This window comes from Paramormyrops kingsleyae, chromosome 5 (assembly GCF_048594095.1).
Source record: "Paramormyrops kingsleyae isolate MSU_618 chromosome 5, PKINGS_0.4, whole genome shotgun sequence".
In the NCBI taxonomy this organism is placed as follows: Eukaryota; Metazoa; Chordata; class Actinopteri; order Osteoglossiformes; family Mormyridae; genus Paramormyrops; species Paramormyrops kingsleyae.
Window position 1 is genome coordinate 37,944,647 of NC_132801.1, and position 23,482 is coordinate 37,968,128.

General features: G+C 42.1%; 1 protein-coding gene across 9 annotated transcripts in view; it reads right to left on the reverse strand.

Annotated features, from left to right (window-relative positions):
- Positions 1-13,178: 13,178 nt before the first annotated feature.
- Positions 13,179-23,482, reverse strand: part of LOC111834599 (speckle-type POZ protein-like) — an 87,312-nt gene continuing 77,008 nt past the window's right edge. For all 9 annotated transcript variants that reach the window (XM_023794077.2, XM_023794080.2, XM_023794078.2 and 6 more), the window contains 4 exons: positions 22,688-22,743; positions 19,018-19,140; positions 18,670-18,812; positions 13,179-14,686 (listed from right to left, as the gene is read on the reverse strand). In XM_023794077.2, the coding sequence (XP_023649845.1) occupies positions 14,542-14,686; positions 18,670-18,812; positions 19,018-19,140; positions 22,688-22,743 (467 nt within the window). In that variant the 3' untranslated portion in view covers positions 13,179-14,541. The remainder of the gene's footprint in view (positions 14,687-18,669; positions 18,813-19,017; positions 19,141-22,687; positions 22,744-23,482) is intronic.

The following is a 23,482-nucleotide window of genomic DNA, read 5'->3' on the forward strand; positions in this document are numbered from 1 at the left end:
TCACCATCGAGGTCTTGAGAAAGGCCTGTAACCCAAATTGCTCCAGGGACTGGCGAACCCTGCTTTCTCGGATGGACGCTGCTTCAGACAAAGGTATTTGCTACTGTAAATAAATCTGGAATGTTTCATCCTTCACAAGTGAGTTTGCCTTGCCCTCTCTGTATGCATGGAGTATTGGACAGACAGGGCCCTGCCCGGCTAACTTGGGCAATGACCACTGTTTCCTTTTACCAGGACTCTGTATCACCAACTCCTTATGAAATTATAATTAAAATACAAAATGGTTAAAATTTACATTTAAAACAAATGTTTGTGTAATTATAACATGAATTTGTTTCAGTAATGTTTATGTCCCCAATCATCAGCAATCTACAGTACAAAATGCCATTATTATATTATATACTACATGAGCTATAGTGTAATTGATTTTAAATAGATATCAATAACACTACCAAATGAAGTGAAAATTTAAAACTTTAAATGCAAAATATTTTCAAGGTAGTTCCTAAATAGACTATACAACAGTTCTATAGACAGACATGTAAAGTCAGTGTGCATGGATAGCTACACTTGGCCTTTTAGCTACCGTTTGTTTAGCTACACTTACTGTTCTGTATAAATAGGCACGTGAGTGTCAAAACTGAACCAAGGAATAATCAATGAAGGTAATCTCGTCTGATGAGTCACATTCTCTGTTACATCATTTGGACAGCCACGCGTCATTTACCAGGGGAAGAGGTGGCACCAGAATGCATTATGGGAAGAAGGCAAGCTGGCAGATGAAGTGTGATGCTCTGGCTAATGTTCTGTTGGGAAATGTTGGGGTTTCTGTCATTTATGTGGATATCACCTACCTAAACATTGTTGCAGATGAAGTACAGCCCTCCATGGCAGCTGCATTCTCCGATGGCAGTGGCCTCGTTCAGCAGGATGATGTGCCCTGCCTCACTACAAAAATTGATCCGGAAAGGGTTGAGGAACATGAAAAAGAGTTCAAGGTATTGACTTTCCCTCCAAATTCCCTAGATCTCAGTCCTATCGAGCATCCGTGGAATGTGCTGGACAAACAAGTCCGATCCATGGAAGCCCCACCTCGCAACTTGCAGGACTTACAGGATCTGCTGCCAACGTCTTGGTGCCAGATACCACAGGACACCTTCAGAGGTTTTGAAGAGTAAATGCCCAATGGGTCAGAGCTGTTTTGGTGGCATGAGGGAGACCTACCAATATTAGGCAGGTGGCATTAATGTCATGGCTAACTGATGTTTTCACTGTATAGCTGTCTAAATGTGTAGCTGTTAATGGCAGAAGGAGTAATTGGCTAAAGTTTTTAGATTGAAGTCAAACTGTTTTGTTCTGTTCCATTTTTTCTACCTCAGTGAGGCATTCTTAAAAGATTTCAGATCTATTTGACTGAGTAACAGTAGAATTTCACTGCTGAATAATTCATAAACAGCCTATTCACAGTCAAAAACTGCTATACACAACGCTGGAGATTGTCTACATTGTTCTATTTGAAATTTTCACACATACAGAAAGAATAGCTCTTTTGGTTGCTTTAATTTCTGCATGAATGTGGTGGTGGTGTTTGACCAACCTCCACTAGGGGAATTTTGTGTAATTACCTGAAGTTACATACCTCTATCTTATACTAAAAGGAACTTTGACTAGGAAGAAAGTTTTGTCATGGAGAAACTTTTATATATAAGTATATAAGGCAGTCCACAGGCTAAGCTCACCAGACTTACGGACAACTGGTACGTATGTACGGACTGCCATAAAGCCTATTATACTAAAAATTGGGTTAAATATGATGGTTCATAATAACCTACACACACATTGCTTTGGGACACTCGTGAAAACACTGCATGGCTTCGGCGGTTTATCTGCTCGGGGTACAGTGCTGGATGTAAGTTACTTTTATTATTATTGTATAATTATGATTATTATTATGTTCTGTATTATTATTGTTCTAACCTACCTACAAATTCAACTTAAAGACAGTCTAGGGAATGTATCTTGTTCGTAACATGAGAACTGTATTATAGGATCACAATGAGCTTGCACCCATAGCCTAGGATTCTCAGGACAGGGAGTCAGCTCACACATAGGCATCGGCAATAGCACTTCAATTCACATAACTACCAGTTTTTGTACTGCAGGATGTAATTGCGTTACCCAGAAGTCATGTAAGAAGAACATACAAACTCCACCCACAGCACTGTGTACAGGAAATAAGCCCACTTCCTTCAAAGTATGAGGCTGGGGTGCGGCCCACTGAGCTGAATGTTTCTGTCCCATTTATTATGCTCCAAACAAGCTGCTCTCAGTACAAAGTCATTAAAAGGCAAAGTGAACAGAAAAAACAGGACAATCAACAATCATCTTATTTCCCAAACTCTAATGCCTGGTTTATATTTTGATGTAGGTGACCCATTATACGGACACAGAACCTCTTCACTGGGTTCAGTCCAGCAAATGACATGGCCCCTGCATGATAGCCCCTGCGTGGTTCATCTCGTTTGATCAGTATTTTGTCAGGTCTGGAACTCTGAGGCCCCAAGAACCCAAGCTTGCTTGCATTTCTCTCACCTCAGTCACAAAACATGCAATGAATACAGATAACAATTAATGAAGCTGCTGTTTATATGATTTAAGATATGAAGGAAACATCCATAATTACCTGAGTTTAATGGAGTCTGTATAATGCTATAACAGTTATAATAATCTGAAGACACTCAACCATGAATTAATTTAAATATGTCTTACAAAGTTAGCTCAGCAAACTTTAAATTACATAGTCTTAAACGTAAGACGATGTCAGATACCTTCATATGAAATGATGAATCAGAAAGGAGGCTTAAAGAGTGCTGATGATTTAATCAGCAGAGCCACTTAGTTATTACTGCAGATTATACAAAAATGAAATGAAACAAAAGAAAGTTTTCTTTTACAACGCAAACAGGATGAAGGTGTAGCTATGGTGCCTTTAAGCACTCTTCAGCAAGACTCAATGATGACGAACTCATCCCAGTGCACACACCTGTGGATCAAGTTCTGACACACAAAGAAAGACACATATCCATAGATAACCAAAAGACAAACTATCACATATAACCACATGCAGGTATTCATCAGATTGAAATTTATGTAATTAGACTAATTATGTTTTTCCACAAAACTGTACAAGAAGAGGTGAGATTTTTGAGAATACCATCAATATATGCATCTCTCCTCAAATCATGGTCAGAGTGACAGGGGGACCCGCAGCTTATCCCAGGCAGCACAGGGCACAAGGCAGGGGACACAACGAGTGCAATGCTGGTCCATTGCAGGGTAACCATACAGTGGCCCACCACCCACGTGAAAAGAGAGAAAATATGTGAACCACTCACACAGAGCTGATGACACTAATGTAACCCCCATCTAGGTCACTGTGCTGCCCAAACAAGCCACTGTCGTTGAAATCAGCCAACATATGGACATACACACAAGAGCGATTCCATGCGACAGACGCTGATGTTCACACTCTGGCAATCTGGCTGCCTCTCTGTACCCCTCCTCCATACATGAAAAGGGAGAACAGAACCTGTACAGCAAGTGCAAGCGATAGGGGCGAAAACTCATCTTTCATAGCCTGCAGGAAGTTTTTTGCATTTTAAGCAAGACAAAAGATTAAAGCTCCCCCTTTTCGTGTTTCTCCTCAAAATGCATACCTTCCAATTACAATCCTTGGGCCTATGGTTTAGTCATGCTGGGGGGGTTAAAGTCAGGTAAAGCTGTGGAAAAAAAGCGTTAGCAGATGATAAAACCTTTGGGTACATTAATAGTGGCATTATGCAGGCCAGCTGATCCAGGTTGACAAAAACGTTCAGTATGAATCTCGGATGTATCTCGCATGGCCCCATAATGCCACTTTTGGCACTCATTCCCTGAAATGTTGGCCTCTTTATCTCTTATTCCTTTTAAACCATTATCTAACCCAGTGGTTCAGAACTGGTTTAATCTCAGGACCCACATTTTTATCTGGTTAATTTGGTTAACTACCCACAATTTTCAAATATCAAACCAAATTACTGAGTCATAGAAGAATTTTGCAGTAATTTAAAAAAGCTGAGAAAGGCCACAAAATACCATTTTTTATCATAATTTTTTTTCTTGTGATAACGGATTAATTTCTTGAAACCTCGATAAACCCAGTGCTGTTTTCTTGTGGTAACAGAATAATTTTCTTGAGATTTCCAGTAAGAGTAAAGGTTCTCAACAGGTTAAGGGGTGCAAGAGTTCACAAGTCTGTCTTAAAAAGATTTTGTCCTGTTTCCTAGCTATGTACAGTGTGCATTTCTGATACTTCAGTAGGGTTTCACTCTGCTCCTGGATGGCGAATGTGTTTATGGCTCCTTGCAAACAGAGAGATGGAGCACACAGCTTTTAGTCAGATCGCTGTGGAGACTTAAAGACATCTTGAGGAATGGCTTCTTTCAGAAGTTGTGGCGTAATGAGGCTGAGATAAGCTGTGGTTGGGGAAAAAAAAACTCAGACTGTTCCCTGTCTGAATCTTTCTTTTCAGCTCCACGGGATATCAAAAGTATGTGAAATTACAGCTATGGCTACTGCATTTTTCCTATACTGCATAATTATGAATGGCCATTCTTAGAGTACCGTACAAACCGTTCACATGAATAGGATGCGGAAAAAAAATCCATGCAATTAAAAAACACTCTTTTCTTATCCTTGAGACTTGAGCTCAGTTGTAGGCAGTAAACGGGGTCAATTCCACAGTCACTGCTTTTCAGCCATATCAGTCCTGGGAGTCATATAGCAAAAAAGGAGGAAAACATTCTATTTGACCATATATCATTTAAATAATGGTTCCTCCCTTCTGAGACCAGGCCATGGCCCAACTTATCCTGGGGAGGTGCACATGGTCTCTCCTGGGGGGTGGACTCTGCTGGAACGGGCCAGGTGTAGCTGACAACCCAGTAAGTAACAACCCCCCCCCACCACCATTTAGCAATTTTTAAAAAAAAGAGGCAGGCCCCCTATGCGTAACCTTCCAACCCATTTGTTGGGGGATTTGGAACCAGAGACTGAGGCAGTGTGGAAATGGAGAGAGGGGCTAAGGTCTGCATTTTAATAAGGGCTGCGGAGGGGCTGGAGCAATGCATCACGTCTAATGAGGCTGAGAAAGGATGTGTTCATTCACTGTCAAGCCGGTGACAAATGGTCCCGAACGTCGCAAACCTCCCCCCTCCAGACACAGAGCTCCTCCTGAAGGAAACCCGGCAATGCGGGGGCAAGGGGCCGGTCAGTGGGACGTGCCACAGGTTCCCGCAGACAGGGCATCGAGACAGAAAACATTGAGATGAACATGCATTGCATTGACAATGTCAGATCATTTCAGTTTCAGACTCACAAACAGAAGAACCCTGTTTAGTTGACATTTGGTATTTGATTTCTTCCTTTTGATTTTATGCTAAATGCCAGATCTTACAGAGATACCAAGCCACTGATTACACCAACCTTCAAGTCTAAAATAAGAAATAAGCCCTAACCCCCCTATAACCACACCTACTCTCTTCCCCCTTGATATTTCTTTCTCATTCTCACGCTTATGCTGCACACATGCTCAGTTCATTAAAACAAATACCCATCCACTAGCAGTTTACAATCCCAAAAATCATTCCAGCCCTTAGGGAAATAAGATGGCATTACATTTCAGAGCTGTCTTAATATATGAGCTTGTTTCCCTAAACAGCATGGCCGGAATTAAAAAAAGAAACTAGCAAGTATTGCTGTGATTTTATGTTACCCAGCCCATGTGTGTGGGGGGTGGGGGGTGGGGGGTGGGGGGGGAGGTTGGGCGTTGTGGAGTGAGAGAACTGATTGCATCTTCTCATCTGCATGTTGTGGATACATTATACGGCTCCCTCATGGTCATTCCTATTTAACATCTTAATTTCTCTTGGCCAAAATTAAATGCAGGAATATACTACCTTCATAACAGGGCATCCTGTCCATTTGTCATAAAGTTAAGTATAATTATAAAGATGCCTCTGGCAAAATAATAATGACATAAACAGAGGCAACATGCAATGACATGCAGTTCAAATTTACTGCAATGACAGGTGAAAACAGACCTATGTGTAAATAAGTACTGTCTTATTGTGGACATTTTCAAACTGAAATCCATCCATCCATCCATCCATCTTCTAACTGCTTATCCTGGCAAGGCACATAAGGCTGGGATACACCCCCAATGGGGATGCTATTACAAATAATCAATAAATGAATCAATAAATTTTCATTTTATCATTAAATCTGTACAGACACCTTGAACCTGTATTGGATAGATGCTTCTGGAAGTTGGTTATGTTATAGTATGTACAAACATTTTTGTTAGCATTAGTTACAAATCGAAGTACTCAGTGCCATCTAAAGCCACATCTCTGTCACTTACTGCAATTAATGTACCCAGACCCGAAAGCAAATTTGTGATTTGCACCTAATAGCCGTGTACCCCGTGCCGCAGGTCCAGGGCACGATAACGGAAGCCAGAGCTCATTCAGGTGGCGGCTCCGCAGCTGGCAAATGTGAAAACAGCACAAGGACAGACCTCTGTCTCTCCACTCCTCAAATCCCCTTATCGGGGAAACATACCCGTAGCTTCTGCCGAGGAGAATCCAATCTAAAACAAAAAGCTGGGAGCAGCATATTCCCCCAGGCACGGCCGTCTGGCAGGCTCAGGCACGGAGCTGCTGGGCGTATGGATCCAAACAGCAGGGGGGGGGGGGGTGGTCAACAAAACAAGCAACTGTGTCATAAGCTAATGGGAAACTCTGAGGGAACTGGCCGTGCAGCTACAGCAGCGTCTGGCCGCGTCTTTAAGCAGACTGACGCTGACTTTGTCAGATGAACAAACACATACCAGAGAATCACTAAATCCAGCAATAAAAGGCTACAAAAGGAGCTACTCTCATTTTCCAGAGTTTCAGAGCAACTTCTATATTGTCAAAGTGTTAAACTTCTAATTCACTTTTAAATATCTGTACCCCCTAAGGTCTTTGCTTTGATGACAATTTTTCCTGGTCATGACACCTAAAAAATAAATTATAGTGAACAAGTAAAAAGTACAGAAATTAATTTAAGATATGTACAACATATAGGAAACGAGCAGAACCAGGCAATTACATACTTCATTAGACAGTAGGTCAAACAGCGCATTGCCAATATGCAGAAGAATTTGTAGCACAGCAAAGATGAAAGGATAAGGCGTTTAACGGACAACATGGTGCAGTCAGAAATAAAGCAGCTGATGAATAATTCAAGTAATAAGCAAAATGGTGCATCAGCATTCCGGAACATGGGAAATGATCGACTTTCTTAAGGCCAATAAACCAATTTTAATTGGTATTGTCTCATGTTTACCACCATTCAGCTTCAAACAATTTATGCCTAATTTCAAGTGGACATAAATCACTAGAGGGGAGTGGAGAGACAAGATGGCAAAGCAAGAGGCCTTGAATGTGATACAGATACAGTAATAGTGTGTCTTGTAGCACTGTCACCAAAAACAACCTTCAATTACTAGGTTTTCTTCTCTGATTCCTGAGAGTAGAGGGACACACACCGACCCACCAGCAATGCTTTGATTGATTTAAGAAGGGCACTCTTTGGTTTCTACATTTAACACTTCATCCATCCATTTTCTGTAACCGCTTGTCCTATTCAGTGTCGTGGGGGGTCAAGAGCCCCCCCTCGAGTTACATTTAACACTTCACCGGGGAAATTAAAGATTGGAACAGTCAAGAGTATTTTTAAGAAGAATACAGCAGTAATACTGCTACTACATTAGCAGTAAAGAATTGATTGTAATCAGATAAATTTTAAAGTCTGACAGGGTTAGAATAACTTTCATGTTGTTGATAAAGACAATGTTAACAGCGCAAATATCCACAAGAGTGAGATGAGCGAAATGCTAGGTGCATGGATTTATCAGGGGGGGCAGGCAAAATGCATCGTTTCTGGTCAGCGCGGCTGAGAGTGCATTAATTATGGCCAGAGGAATAAGGCAGCGACACATTTATGTGCTGAAGCAGCTCATGGATGCCGTGAGGAGTGAGACCTCAGAGAGAGAGATACGGGAGCTGCGATCTGCAGAGGTAAAGCCGCGGGTGGCAAACTTACTGGGGAATTTGCATCTTATCCCCCCCAGCCATGAGAATCCCACTTTTGCTCCTTCATACACAGATCCTGTATGCTACACATACCCTCTGTATGCTTGGCAAAAAAGATTATTCGTAACTTGGCACAAAACATTACTCTACAAAAGGCATAGTTCATCTGGAAACTCATCAAATGCATGTTTTATCAAAGAATTTTTACAAAAAAGACAGAATATTATGACATGCTTTCAGTGACACTTCGGCTGAACTTTTTAATAATAGCACTTCGAATTATCATACCATTTTTACAGTGTGGCAATGCGTGGCAATGCTTGGCAATGAATGTTTACGCTGATTTTGTCAGGGGACCCAGATTCCTTGCTATGCCACTGTTTGCGGTGCATTGGGAAAAAAATGCCTATACATGTTTATCTTCCAGAACGTCTACCTGCACTGCTATAGGGATTGCCCAGGATTTATGCTCCTGTCTGATGGAACGGAACAAATTTCCAACATCCCGCTAAATATCTCGCCAGCCGCCTGTCGCTGACCCCCCTGGACTTCCTGGAAAGCAGAGAACAGCAATCAATCCTCCCTGTGCAGTTCCTCCTCTTTAGCATGGCAGGTTGACACCGTGCTTGTCAGGGAATTTACAGCATTGACCTGCCGTGCCACTGCCTCTGAGTCAGAGAGAGAGTAATGGGGGGGGGGCACTCATGCAGGACACAGAGCGACGTTTGTCTACCTGGTGCTCCAATAACCATATTAGCACACGCATTCCCCATTTTAAATTACAAGAAAATTAATTTTGTCTCTCGTCATATAGAAAAAACATATACAGTATTTTCTCCTACAATGTGTGTTTTTAAAACTAAAACGTGAATTTGCTACACTGCAATTGCTATATTGGGGAACAGCTATAAGATAGCATGATGCTCTCATTTGTTTATGTGCAATTTTATTTGCAAGAAACGCCAGGAGTCTCACTGATCAAAATTATGTACACTCAAAAAACGCTTGAAATGTGCATATGTGACTTCTTACACAAAATACTGGTTTTACACAAAACTGGATAGGGAAAAATGTGTATGTTTATGGAAATTCAGGGGGAACTGTAAGTAACCAGCAAAATGGCTGCCCGCCTGCCAACAATTCAATGAACCCACGCCTTCACATGAAAAACAGTAAATCTACAAATGTGAACTGGGATTTATTGATTTTTCTGTTTCTATCTGTATGCCAAAGGCTATGTATTTGCCTTGGAGAATTTAATATGCTATTGCAAATACTATGTCTTGTCACCACTTCCCATGAATTTAAAATATCTGTAACTGTCACCAGTTGCAGTTTTCTGTTTTCGCACATATACATTTTTAATGATAAATGAGGCCTCAGGCGAATGTGAAAACAGCACCTAGCTGAACTGACCCATGGAGGATATCATGGAGAACACACACACACGCACACGTAGGGTAAACATATCCTTATGGGGACCGCTCATTCATTTCAATGGGGAAAATGCTAACACTAACTATGACAACCTTAACCCCTACCCTGCCCTAACCATAACCATAAGTAACAAAATACAAGAGTTTTTGCATTTTTAGTTTTTTCATAGCAGTCACCGATTTTTATAAAATAGAGTTTTCCCTTATGGGGACCAGGAAACCGGTCCCTATAAGGGAAAAAAAACGGATATTTATCACGTTATGGGGACATTATGTCCCCATAAGGATTGGTAAACCCGCTTGCACATACACATACACACGCACGCATGCACACACACACACACACACACACGAAACACCCAGTCACAGCATCAGTTCACTTCAAATTATCTTACTTGGTTCTTACTATCTTACTAAGTTCCTATTCTTACACCATTTGTTAACTTTTATAATAAAAAAGTTCATTTAATGCCCCAAAACTTAAAGAAAACTTAAATTAAACAATGTATGACTAGAAAGACTTCAAGCAACCCTAAACTTCCAACATCCACCTTCACCAGCAAACTTCAGAGGCCTTGTTTATCAAACATTGCATACATTTCAGCATGAAAAAAATGGGTAAAAAAAATTCCATTGATACATCAGAACTATCTCGCAGATCCAGCCCAGCGGCTGCTCAAAAATAACCATAAATGGTCAATGCAATTGGGTTGCATGCTCATATAATATGCAAATTAAACCTTACTGGTTGCATAGTCCAATGATAGCGATTGTCATTAAAAAACCATAGAAGAAGAATTTTGAACAATGGAAGGTAGAGATAAAATTAAATTTGAGGGTCTAAGCGCATTTATCACACAGGAAAATGCATACATTCCCTAATGAATTAACACACGTACATGTTAATACGTTATTATCAGAGTCTGATAATAACTGATAGTAAAGCTGAATCTAAAAAAGTGTTATAAATGGCAAGAAATCATCCTACAATATATTCCATCAGCACTACAAAACACACTCTACCCAAAATATATATTTAAAAGTGGTTTTATCTGAAGATAAAGAAACAACTTGCTGCATGAGGTTGTGACTATAACTATCCGGGCCAAGCCCACATCTTTGCCCTCAAAACACAACGTGTTCCTCATCTATAATATAAGCTCATTATGCAGGTGTCTGTTAGAGCAGTCGGGAGATACTGACATGGTACGTGAGATTCAAAATGAATGGATAATCATTTGACCCTGGCCATCAAAATGTTATCGCATACGACTTTTGTATTAGTACAACCCCATTTCCAAAAAAGTTGGGAGGCTGTGTAAAATGTAAATAAAAACAGAATACAATGATTTACAAATCATATACACCCATATTTAAGTGAAAATAGAACAAACACAACCTATCAAATGAAACCGCGACATTTTATTGTTTTATGACAAATATATGCTCAATTTGAATTTGATGCCAGCAACACATTTTTAAAAAGTTGGGACAGGGGCAACAAAAGACTGGAAAAGTTGTGTAATGCTAAAACAAAACACCTAGTTGAATATCTCACAACTAATTAGCTTATTTGGCAACAAGCCAGTAAGGATTGGGTATAAAAAAGTGTCTCCCAGAAAGGCAGAATCTCTGTGCAGTGAAGATAGGGAGAGGTTCAACACTAAAATAACTGGGCAAATAGCACAACAGTTTAAAAATAATATTCCTCAATGTAATATTGCAAAGAATTTGGGAATTTCATCATTTACGGTACATAGATGATTCAGAGATTCTGGAGAAATCTCTGTACACAAAGGACAAGGCCGAAAACAAGTCCTGGATATCCACGATCGTCGGGTCCTCAGGTCATTGTTCAATTTTCAGTGAAATATAAGTTTATATGATTTGCAAATCATTGCATTGTTTTTTTACATTTTACACTGTATCCCAGCTATTTTGGAAACAGGGTTGTAGAATGAAATGGCTTTTGACTGATGAAAGCTTTATTAGCACTCATTTCACTGCCTGCATCTACTGTACTGCATCTGAAACTTCGATTTGAGGTGCCCTTATCACATTGAGTGCAGTCGATTGCTCTGGTTACATTATGAAAACCAGACATTGCTACATACATTTTTTACACAGAATCTGTATACAGGCGCAGCTAGAGTTTGAGTGGTCAGTCTCTTTAATGTCGTGCTCACATCAGCACATACAGAGTAGAATGCGAGTCTAAATCGGCTCAAGAGCCAGTTGCCATCTTGGGCATGTTCCTGCGGGGATATCACACATAGTGCACACAGTAAACAAACCAGTTACAAATAATCTCAGTGGTCCGTGAAAACTCATTCCCTTCTAATCCTTCCAGGGACTGGTAACTAGCAAGAATGCCGTATTGCATTCTCATGACTATAGGCTATTTATATATGTGAATACTTGAAGGCAAACGTTCAACGCCTAATTTACACTTAAAGTAACTAGTGACAATTACAGACATTTCCAATTCATGGGAAGAGATGACAATACGTAGCATGTGAAATAGCAAATCATATTTAACTAATTCATCTGACACTTTTATCCAAAGCAATTATACAGTACAGGGAAGGGATACCATGTTTTTAAGGGTGTTCTTTGGGTTGTAAACCCACAACTTTGCATTATTACCACAATGCTGTACTTGTTGGGCTACAGGAGCAAATACTGTTGGCTTATTCACATAAATGGAAAAGCAACATATACCAATTAATATATTTAGATTTCCTGTTTTGCAGTTGGTGATAAGAATTGTTGGCATGCATACTGTCGCTTAGTTGGTTTACCTGTAGTTCCCTGCTTTACATTGGGTGTATATTTCCCAATTTGTCCTGTACCTTAGTTTTCCGAAAATATATACAGAATTTTCATGATACATCCAGGATTTTGTCCCATACACACAGTTTTGGTGTGTTTTTGTGCATAATAAACTTTGATAAAGCCCCAGGTCTTTTTTCAAGGAAAAGTAGGAATTGCAGAATTTATCTATTGGCTATTTTATAACATCATTCTTTTCAGATTCATCTTTTGTGTGTGCTATGAAGTTTGAGTGTTCAGTCCCTAAACTATTTTTTCCTAATAATCTGTTGGCTTTATAGCATGAATTTGCTGTACTGCAGAATCTAAAAAAGCATTTGCCTGAAGAGCCACACTCTGCTAACAGAAACCAGCAGGGTGTTTATGGTTTATGGTGGTCTGTCTATCAGATTTCTCCATTTAAAGTATTATTTAAAGTAGGAACAACTTCTACAAAGAAAATCCGAGGAGCTATGCACGTTTTATATGATTGTGTCAACTTGAGTGACGCGGCGATGGCACAATTTGTACTGTGGGGTCCACCCCAGGGTGATGGAACAATTAATCCGATTTCTAATAAAGGAGCTACTCATTGATATGGTGGCAAATATCAAATCAAAACTTAGCAGAAAAAACTTGAAGTGTGAAAATGACCTAACATTTTACCTCCTAACATTTGTTTTATGCCAGGAATCTGATTCTCAGAGACACACCCTGCCACATAGGTGATACCCCAGAAAGCAGAAACACAACATAACATACAAAATAGTTGCAATTTATTCCTTTAGGAACAAAACATTTTTGACAACTATTTCAATGTCCCATCTAACGTCTAAAGAAAAAGAAACGGAGGAGCAACATCAGATGGCGATTTTTTTGTACTTTTCTTAAATAAATAGCTTGGATATTTCGAACATTAAAACGTGTTCATTCAGTTCATTTTCTCCAAACTAAAAACTTGCATTTCTCATTAATTCAAGGATGAAAAGGTTTCTTCACACATTTTATAAAACACTGATAATTTACAAACTGCTAAAAAATGTTTTCTTTCCTCTAACTCCAAAAAAGAAAAAAAAGAGGGCAAAATGAACAACATATGACATGACAAACATCTGAACACCCCCCCTCCTTTCTTATTTTGACACTCTCCTTTTCCATTTTTCTTTTTCAAAGAAACCTACACAAGTGCTAGGAGAGGAAAAAAAAAAAAGTTTATAAAAAAATCAAATTACAAATATTTCACAAAAATTACAATTTCCAACAAGTCATCTTATTTTATAGATATACAAATTCTCTGACCTGCTTTCCCAAGCCAAACAGAGCTCTAGCTAAGTAAACCAAATACATCCTTGCATACTTCTTCCCGAACACCATTTCTGTTATGGGATCCTTGAAGCTGTAGAGCCTCTGTGTGGTTTTAGAGCACTCTGCAATTACAGTCACTGAATACACACAGCTGAGACCTGGGCAAACATGGAAATTAGTGCAATTCTTATATGTGTTTACTATTTAACATAAATAACAGCGCTCTACTTGTCTATTTTGAGGAACGTCTAAGGCTAGTATCTCCTGAAACTTGTTTCATCCAAGTTTTCGGTCCCCTACAAAAGAGCACTTTTCTCCACCTCGTTTCACACTTAAAACACTGAAACTTCCACATAAACAACCAGTATTGTTATTGACGTCCATTATTGGCTAATTATGAAAAAGGGAAACACAAGGGACTAAAGTGTTCATGAAATGTCTTAAAAGATCATATAAATAAGTAATCATATTCAGTTTTAGATGCTGCAAATATGGCGATATACCCGTCTTTTTTTTTTGTTTTGTTTTTTTTTGCTGAAAGTCCCCTGGCCGCCATGCCAGCCACTGGTTGGTTCTCCTTCGGTCATCTTGCTCCGTGCAGCAAAGGCACAACCGGCAGCTGTCAGGCCTGGAAATGCAGGGAGTCGCACTGGTGGAGTCGGCTTTTGATGCTGTCGCTCTCATCCTGGTTCATGTTCCCCTTGTATAATATTGGAATTGGTGTGTGTGGGGGCTGGGGGCGGAGTCAACAGATCGATTGGTTGTAAGGAGTTGGTGGGTGGGCGAATGGTCCAATGAGGTGACAGTAATCACTATGATTGCTTCAGTCGCTTCCGTGGGGGGCCCAGGAAGGGGCACTGTGCGGAGGCCAGGGACCGGTAGGCTTCAGCCACCAGGTGGGGGTGCGAGGCTACCATGGACTTCCAACTAGTGGTCTCCATCACCTCGGCTGCGTGACTGAAATGAAAGACATCGACAGGTTAAATGGCTGCCTGGGCGATGTGAGTATTCGTGGCTGAGGGACAGACCTTGCACCCATCTCATTCCACAACACATTTCCGATAGGGAGTCTCTGGACAGCTGCATTCCAAACACTCGTCTCCAAGGAGACCATGCTGGAAGACAGGGTGGCTCCATATTCCTTTATAGAGAACCTGCTGGAGCGCACCTTATTCTGCCCATGGTCCACCACTGTGCCAAAGTGCACCCTGCTGTATCTCTCACCTCAACCCTGAGGCATGTCTCCGAGTCATGGAAGTGACGGCAATGGGAATCCACCTGTCTGACGGCACCTATGTGTTGCATCTGTACAGAGGCGCCCCCTACTGCTCAAGTCTGGAAAGATGCTGAATTAGAGTGGAGAGATGCATGCAGCTCTCACAGTTCTGCGCAGTAACCCAGCACAGCATTCTGCAATCGATATTCAATGCTACAGAGCCGTGACCGACTCCTGCCAGCTCTCCTCCTAACACGACACAGGAAGCTTAAGATGCAGCAGCACACGGACCCTGTCCCCCCAGTCGCTGCTCCATAGTCTCAGGGAGGGGGTGCAATGCAGTCTGGCATATCTGTGTGTGACATGTAGAGCAGTGCCGCCACGAGCAGGGTGAGAGCCCCACCCACAGAAGCGGCTGAATCTGCCCCGTCTAAGCCCCTCCTAACCCCCAGCCCAGGCCGACTTTGCTGCAAATTATACCTGATGCTTGATGCAGTTACTTGGTAAACTACCAAAAAGTGACACTGTAAATTTCGTGTAAATTTAAAATTGTAATGTAACCCTGGGGAACCCACGGGGTCATATACGACCCTTCCTTTTATTTCTGCCTTACATTCATCAAAGTTAAGAATTTCTTTTTGCTTTACAGCTCATTGTACCATATACAACCCAGTAACAGTGACATTTAGTGATTACTGACTGAATTAACCAGATTTTTTTCCACATTAAATATGGCCCCTACCGCGTTTTGAGATTGTTGCTGTACATGCTGCAAAGATTCACCTGTCAAGCTGTGAATAGGTAAGTGGCAGAAATTTTGCATCATCAGTTATAATGTTTAGATGTTATAGAACATGGACAACTAGGTTTTAGTGATTTTGAAACTTTTCTGGCAACTGTGATGATCCTGTTCCATGTGCTCAACGTCAGCCTCAGACAAAAACAGAGGGAATACAGGTGGTGCACCAGACCTTACAACCCACCACAAGTAAACGTTCTGTGTGTAGTACACCTTTTTGCAAGTCTGTTCACTTGATCTGTTTCTTGATGGGTTGGCATGTTTGAAGCATGTGTTTTATTGCCAGCACATGGTGAATGATGAAAAGGAAAACTCAATAAATGTATTTTGAAAATGAGAATGTTGCAAAGATTTGTTTTTTCCTTCTTTTCTGTCCTTATTTCATAGGTGAAATTAACAAGTTGGAACAGCATGAACAGTCCAGTGGGTCGTATATGGCACATTCATAACATGGACTGGGTTATTTTTTACAAAACACCTGTTTTTGAGTTCACTGGGTCTGTATGATCATTTTAGCCAAATGGATATATTTTTCCTATAATGATAAGGTGGTCTGGCTTCCCCAGAGTTAATTTAAAGATATTTGGCATTATTGCCAAATTTAAAATTAAATTACAATTCAGATTATTCTTAAGGTGGAAAATGTTTAAAATAAGGTTAATGTGTTTTGTAACAGCCTCTGACGTTTAACTGATTTAAATGTAACATTCAGCCCATAAGGATAAGATGGGGAATCAAAATAAAAGTGAAGTCTAAACATGAAAAGAGTTTAACGCTTTTTAACCATGACAAGCTGTTGTCCTTCAAGTGACCCTCAAACTGTGCCCTATCAGCTGCTGTTTATTCGACATCTACTCAACGTTAGGACCTGTAGTGTTACTAGAGGCACTTACACCCACATCAGCTCATTGGGTGTCAGTGGGAAATCAGTCCTGTTAACACCACAACAGAGCATTCAATTAAAGAGGACAGCCCGGCTGTTACAAACAGGGGAGGGGAGGAGCTGTTAAATGAGATTCCCCTCATGAACGCCCACAGGGCTGAAGACAGGCCTACTGCCTGGGGATGAGCAGGTGAAGGGGCAGGGACTGGAAGGTGAAAGGGCGGGGACTGTAGGGTGAAGGGCCGATAGGATGAAGGGCCGTGGCGGCAGTGTAAAGGGGTGGTGATGGGATGGTGAGGGGGCGGGGACTAGAGGGTGAGGGGGCAGGGGCGGGGACTAGAGGGTGAGGGGGCAGGGGCTGGAGGAGGAGGGCGTGGGGTCTGGAAGGGGCACACATACAGGAACAACACAAGAACACCAGTGCAAGGTCTGCAAACACAGTGAAGGAACAGAATAGAATTTCACTCAATTAGTGGAAACTACACAGAATCCCATCTCCACCAAAAAGTTCAAGCACAAACATTTCACACCATTCAAAAAAGATTTCTAATTGCATTGATCACCCAAAACCCCAACAAAAAGTGCTGCTGCACACCACTGCTGATCTTCAGGCACACTGCATCTTTCCCAGAAGAGCAGTAACAATACAGCAGGTAGAGAGGAATAGGGACAAACAAAACTGATTTGAATACGGATGCTGAACTTTTCAATTGATCAGATTAGTCTCCCTTGCACCAAGAGCCTTTATAGAAATGGATGGGTAAGGATATTATAGTGGCACAGGGAACAGCTATCGAGTCATGAGCTGCTCTGAGTTCCCTGTGATCAGGGTGGCTGTATTATTCTATAAAAAAAAAAAAAACATATCGACCCCCACGGCACCCAAGCACAAGGACTGCTGCTTTGCTCTTTTTCAGCATCGGAACCCTGGATTTGAGAAAACGACAATACTGCAGCTAATTAAACAGCAATAAACTTCTGGCAACAATCACCAGCAGCGCTACAAAGGATCTGGCAAAATGCATTCAATTACTCCAGCTCCATTTAAATGGAGACGGAGGATGAGCAAGACAAGACACAACAGCGGGCGAGGCAGGGGGACAGTATTTATGTCACAGCTTATTTTTACACTTGGTTTGTTTTCCTCTGAAGTATAAGGACAATGTTTCTATTCTGTCAGCCAATGGTAATGTGAAGGCAATAAGATGATCAATGTCTATTAATCTAATCTGAGGCTGCTGCATGAGAAATTTGTTTTGCTACTTTGTTCCTTTTTCTTTCAGAAAAACAACAAAAGCAATTAAAATAAGGTAAAAACAGCAGGCTGCAATTCATACCCAGAGGAAGCATATTTAATCTTTAGATGAATAAAGTATAAGGAGTCAATGATGTCATGCATTGTTAGATGCCATGACCAGCAATAAGAAATGAAACACGAAAGGCAAGCAGAGCAAAAGTAAAAAAAAAAAAAAAAAAAAAGTAAAATTTGCCAAATTGTCAGAATAAAAAAAATTAAACAGGAGACAATTACAAATTTACAGATAGCAATAATAATAACCTGAACAATAAAAATAGCTTTAAACACAGATTGTTATTATATTTGTCTTATTCCTGGTCTTGTCATTTTTAGGCAGCCTATTAACCTTTATAATGCTATTGTGTTACTGTGAGCTGTCAAAGAAGGAGAAGTTTTAAACTACATGTGGTTTAACTACATGTGGTTTTAGTGTATAGTGCTGCAGTAGATGTAGTGCTGCTGTACCTGAATACCTCCGCTTGGCAAATACATACACACAACAATCAGCTCACCATTATACTCCATGAAGACAGACTCTTACACTATATGGACAAAAGTATTGGGACACGTGGCCATTACACCTACAGGAACTTTTATGACATCCCATTCTAAATCTATAGGCTATAAAATGTATATTTACCTAATGAGCAAAAAGTACTGGTGTGTTTGCAGGACAGATGCTGGCTTTGAACGTTGATGGACGCACTCGCGGGCCTGAGCAGGGCCTTGTCGAGGGGATACTCACTAGTTGATGAAATCGACGGCCTGCGTCTTTAGCTGGTCGGCGCTGTGGAGGTCGGCCAGGATGAGGATCTCCGCTGCGTTCTCCACCGACAGGCTGTTGCACAAGGCGTCCTCGCACATGACCTTCAGGCGCTCCAGAGCATACTGGGGAAACATGGATGGACATGCACAGGAGGCACTGAGGCCGTGGATTGCAGTGGAGCTGAATGAGAAATGGGCGAGGATGTCTTCTCTGGATTAAAATAATCAATTTCCATGCAGCCAGAATTTTGAAGATTCACTTTTAACGACTAAGCAAGATGTACTTAATGGAATTTATGGCTGTTTCCAGTATGTTTATTGCCAGCACCTTGTCTGCTGCAGCTAGCAGGTCATCAGCCATTTTGTCAAGGTTGGGTGCCTTGCCAGTGTAGATGAAGCACATCATCTCTTTGAAAACCTCTGGCTCCACATCGTTGATCTCCACACGGTTCTGTAGGGATGAGAGAACAGCATGCCGGTCATAATCAAAGCCCCTCTGCCACCTTCAGAACCTGAAATGAGGTGCGGGACCCTGGAGCAAACTAAGCTCAAGCCAGGGAAGATCTGCTGGAAATTCAGGTGACACCACAGAGGGGGTTAATACTGTCTGTGATGCACAGGGAGTGATATTAGATTCATGCACATATTTTCATTGCCACCAAACTTGGAGAGACGCAGGAACGACGTTTTCACTTTACATAAAACAGCCTATTTGCATAACACAAACAATTGATGAATTTTAAAGAAGCACTAGCACCAATGCCAAGCATTTGCTCACCTGCTCAACACTAATGTGAAGCACTTTCAGTGAATGAAGTATTGAGACAAAGAGATTCTTTGTGCTCCTTAAGAGCTCAACACTTTTCCACCAACACAGTGTAATATGAGGGCAAACCTGTCAGTCAGCAAGAACTGCAGGAATTGCAAGAACTAGGAATCACAGCATCTTCAGGACCAGCATCATTAAAAAAGCAGAATCTGTCGCCGGGAAGAAGCTGATCCCACCCCATAAACAACAGAAAATCTGGCTGGCAACATGATGGGCTGGCCCCCCCGCCCCCCTGAAAAGGGACCGACGGGATGGCTTCCGGCGAGCCGAGCCAGCAGTCACTGGAGCATTCCCTGTCATTTGTTCACATGGCAACGCCAACCGGAACCCTCCTCCACTCCAACGAGCACAACGGGCCAGAAGGTCAATTAAACTTCCTCTTCATCTGGGAGGTGGCAACACCGCGGGCCTGACCGGGTCAGCTGAGGCGGGCAAACTTCTAATTTATCCAGTTTGATGTGACCAGAAAGGATGAGTATAGATTTGAGGAGGGGATGGTCCTTGAGTATGTTTAACCAAGGCTGCTTTTTCTCTACAAGAAAGTTCTTTTCCCCCCACATGATTTTACACAATGAATGGAGGTTTATTACACCCCCCCCAAGAGAGTATATATTTATTAAGACTGGTACTCGCATGCTAACATGAGACAGAGTGCTGAGGATTAGACAGGCTTTTTTCATGCTAATTTCTCATTTTCACTGATAATCTGTGTTTTGAGTCGGCAAAGCAAAGGAGGACAGCATGGAGATGGTGGCACAACATCCCAGCAATCAGTGGAGACCTGGCTGCTACCCTAGTGCAGTGCATCCCATCCTGAAAAGGAGGCCCATCCGCTGTCGTCTCTGCTGCCATGATGATGAAACATTTTGTACTGCGAGGGTTGTTGTCATGGCTGCCGCTAAAGATTGCAGAAGTGAAATCAGAGCAAGATTTCACCATGTTAAACCCCTTCTGGGGGTAGTGTGTAATCAGAAGGTCATGGGGTCAAATCCCATGGCCAGCAATGTCATCGTATGACACATTGGGCCCTTGAGCAGGACCTTTAATCCCAATTGCTCCAGGGACAGGGAATGATTCTGCTATCCGATCCTCACCTTTACAAGCAAAAATATGCCATAAATAAATCTTCTCTTATAACTACATATATCACAGCAGAAATGTAGCAGATAAATGCCTGTTCAAATGTAAGAAAAATCTAGAATCTTGTTTTGATAAATTCAAGATGGACAGATTTCAGAGGAATAGAAGAGTAATATTAATTATAACGGATATCATGTACACTCTGTACTTTCTCTTCTGGACTGAAACGCAGAGGGAAGAATGAGAGTAGCTCACAGGGAAAAGCAAAAGGGAAATCCTCACAAAGAAAGTGGCCTGATGTCACAAACAGCCAAAGTGGAGAGAAGTGCCACAAGGACACAGAGGCTGGGTCTGAAGTGCCACAAGGACACAGAGGCTGGGTCTGAGTTGTGCCACAAGGACACAGAGGCTGGCACAGAAGCACTTCTCCCCAGGGTGGCAAAATTAACTCTGTTGTGGAGAAATAGAAAAAAATCCAGCACTGAAGAACCTTAGTTTTGGCAGGGAGAAGCATAAGGAACATAAAGCACTTTAAACATGTTTACAAAGTACTTTGACAATAAAAGCAGGTGAACGCAGCGAGCTGCTTGTGATGGAGGACTGACTCCATCACGTTCATTAAGATTCAGGAGTGGAGTCTGAAACACGAACCTGCCAAAGAAAACTGACTCAGCGCCCTGAACCACAGGGCAGCAGCTACAAGTGAAAGGTGCTCATTTGCCACCAGCAGTATTCAGGGAAAATGGGTTTGTTTGGTTTTTGCTTTCCCGGTTTTTGCTTTCAGTTCTTTCTTTTGCTTGGGGACAGGAGATATAATGAGGAAAAACACAGTATTTCACCATAATCTTTGAAACAGAAAATCAAACGTAATTTGGCTGAACTTGGGCCCCCTGCCTCTTGCTGTCGCGCTCGCACCCTGCTGCTCCGTTAAAGGGATCATTTAACCTCCCCCATCAGTGACTCTAAAGTGGGACAGTAAATGTTTGGCAGGATTAAACAGAGGAGAGAGGCAGCAGCTGAAGATATTCCTGTGTTAAAAAAAATAAGGCATTCCTGGGAGGGGGCCAGACTTTACATCCTGACCTGAACCACTACTGACATGTGGTGGTGTGAAAGGATCACGTCCAGCTCCCATGGGCCGGAGAGACCCCGGGGATTTCCAACAGGGCTCTCCAACGTGGGGCTCGCGATGGCCGGTCACACACACACACACACACACACACACACACACACACACACACACACACACACACACACACACACACACACACACACACACACACCGAGCTGGTACCAAAAACACAATGACAGCTGTGCTGCTTCGTTCTTGAAATCAGAACCGTTTTTCCTCCCAATTTGTCCCTTTGAGACAAGAACAATACTATTGAAAACCATTATACAATGAAAAGTTACTTATAAAGAGCATGAATCTTTATTTTTAAAGGGCATCACAATATCTACCTAAACTAGGAGACACACTAACATCAGTCATCACAGACACAGGGCCGTAATGCAGCATAACATGGATACAACAGATACAACAAGCAAACTATTACAACAGAGGTTTAACTACAGAGCTTGGAATATGGACCCAGTTAAAAATAAAAACACAAAGACTGAAAGGCACACCCAGCGCGGCCATACTAACACATTAATGGACGATGGCAAAGCCTCCACTCCCAGCCACAAATCAGCGACATGGGAGGACATGCAAAATAATCTCCTCAGGGTGGGAATGGCTTGACAAACACTTTGCGGGAGAGACTGTAGGAATGGGATCATGCTAATTCAATCCAAAAATAACTGAAGAGGAAGTTCCTTGGAGAGCTAGCACAAACAGCATGGCAGCACAGGAGAAGGAGGAGAAGGAGGAGAGTGAGGAGGAGGAGTCTCTCCCACGGCCAAGAGGGAGACTGGCTACGTTCAGCACCCCCACACCTTGAGCTCCCAGCCGACGCCCGGGGGCGGCGAGCCGGCGGCGCATTTCCCTGAGGCTTCATCTGGACCGCTTGCCAAAGAGCCCAGCCTCCGCGTCTCCGGCTGAAAGGAACGGCGGGTTTCTACGACGCCAACTCTGGAGCAGACTCACCTTCTTGCTCTCCTCCATCTCGTGCTCGAACATGGCGCTGAAGACAGGTGAGCGAGCTGCAAGGCAGAGAACGGCCTGAGACAAAACGGATGGCGCCTGAGATGGCAGACTGCACCTTGTCCACAAATCCATCAAGCCCATTTCCCATCACGTATGGTAAAAACCGTCTTTTTAGGCTACTGGTGAGTGTCCCTGTGTCAGTACCCGGTTACCGGATAACTGCCACCAGTGTATACACTGTCTGCAATTTTCCATCTCTCAGGACTTCATTGCCTTGCCCAAAATTATCACTCACAGACAAAAACAACAGGTGTATAAAATTATTTAAAAAAGGATTGCAACTAAAATGAACTGTGATTAATCATGACTACAAACCCATGAATAAAGCCAGAAATGATAACGACTCACAGAGGATAGCCAGAACAAGCACTCTCAGTGAAGAGAACTATGACTCCATGCTTAGGGTGCTTTTCCACTGCACCAGGTACCCTACTTTTGAGACTTTGAGAAGGTTCCAAAAGTACGGTACTTCAAGGTGTTGGTGTTCTACTGGCATAAAAACTGGTACTGGTGCCAAATGATATCACAAAGCAAGGTGGGGTATTTTGTACTGAATTTCAAAAATGCCATCCCCATCCATCCATTCTCTGCCGCTTATCCAGGGCTGGGTCACGGGGGTAGCAGTCTAAGCAGGGATGCCCAGACTTCCCTCTAGCCAGCCCCCTCCTCGAGCTCCTCTGGGGGAATCCCAAAGCGTTCCCAGGCCAGCCAAGAGATATAATCTCTCCAGCGTGT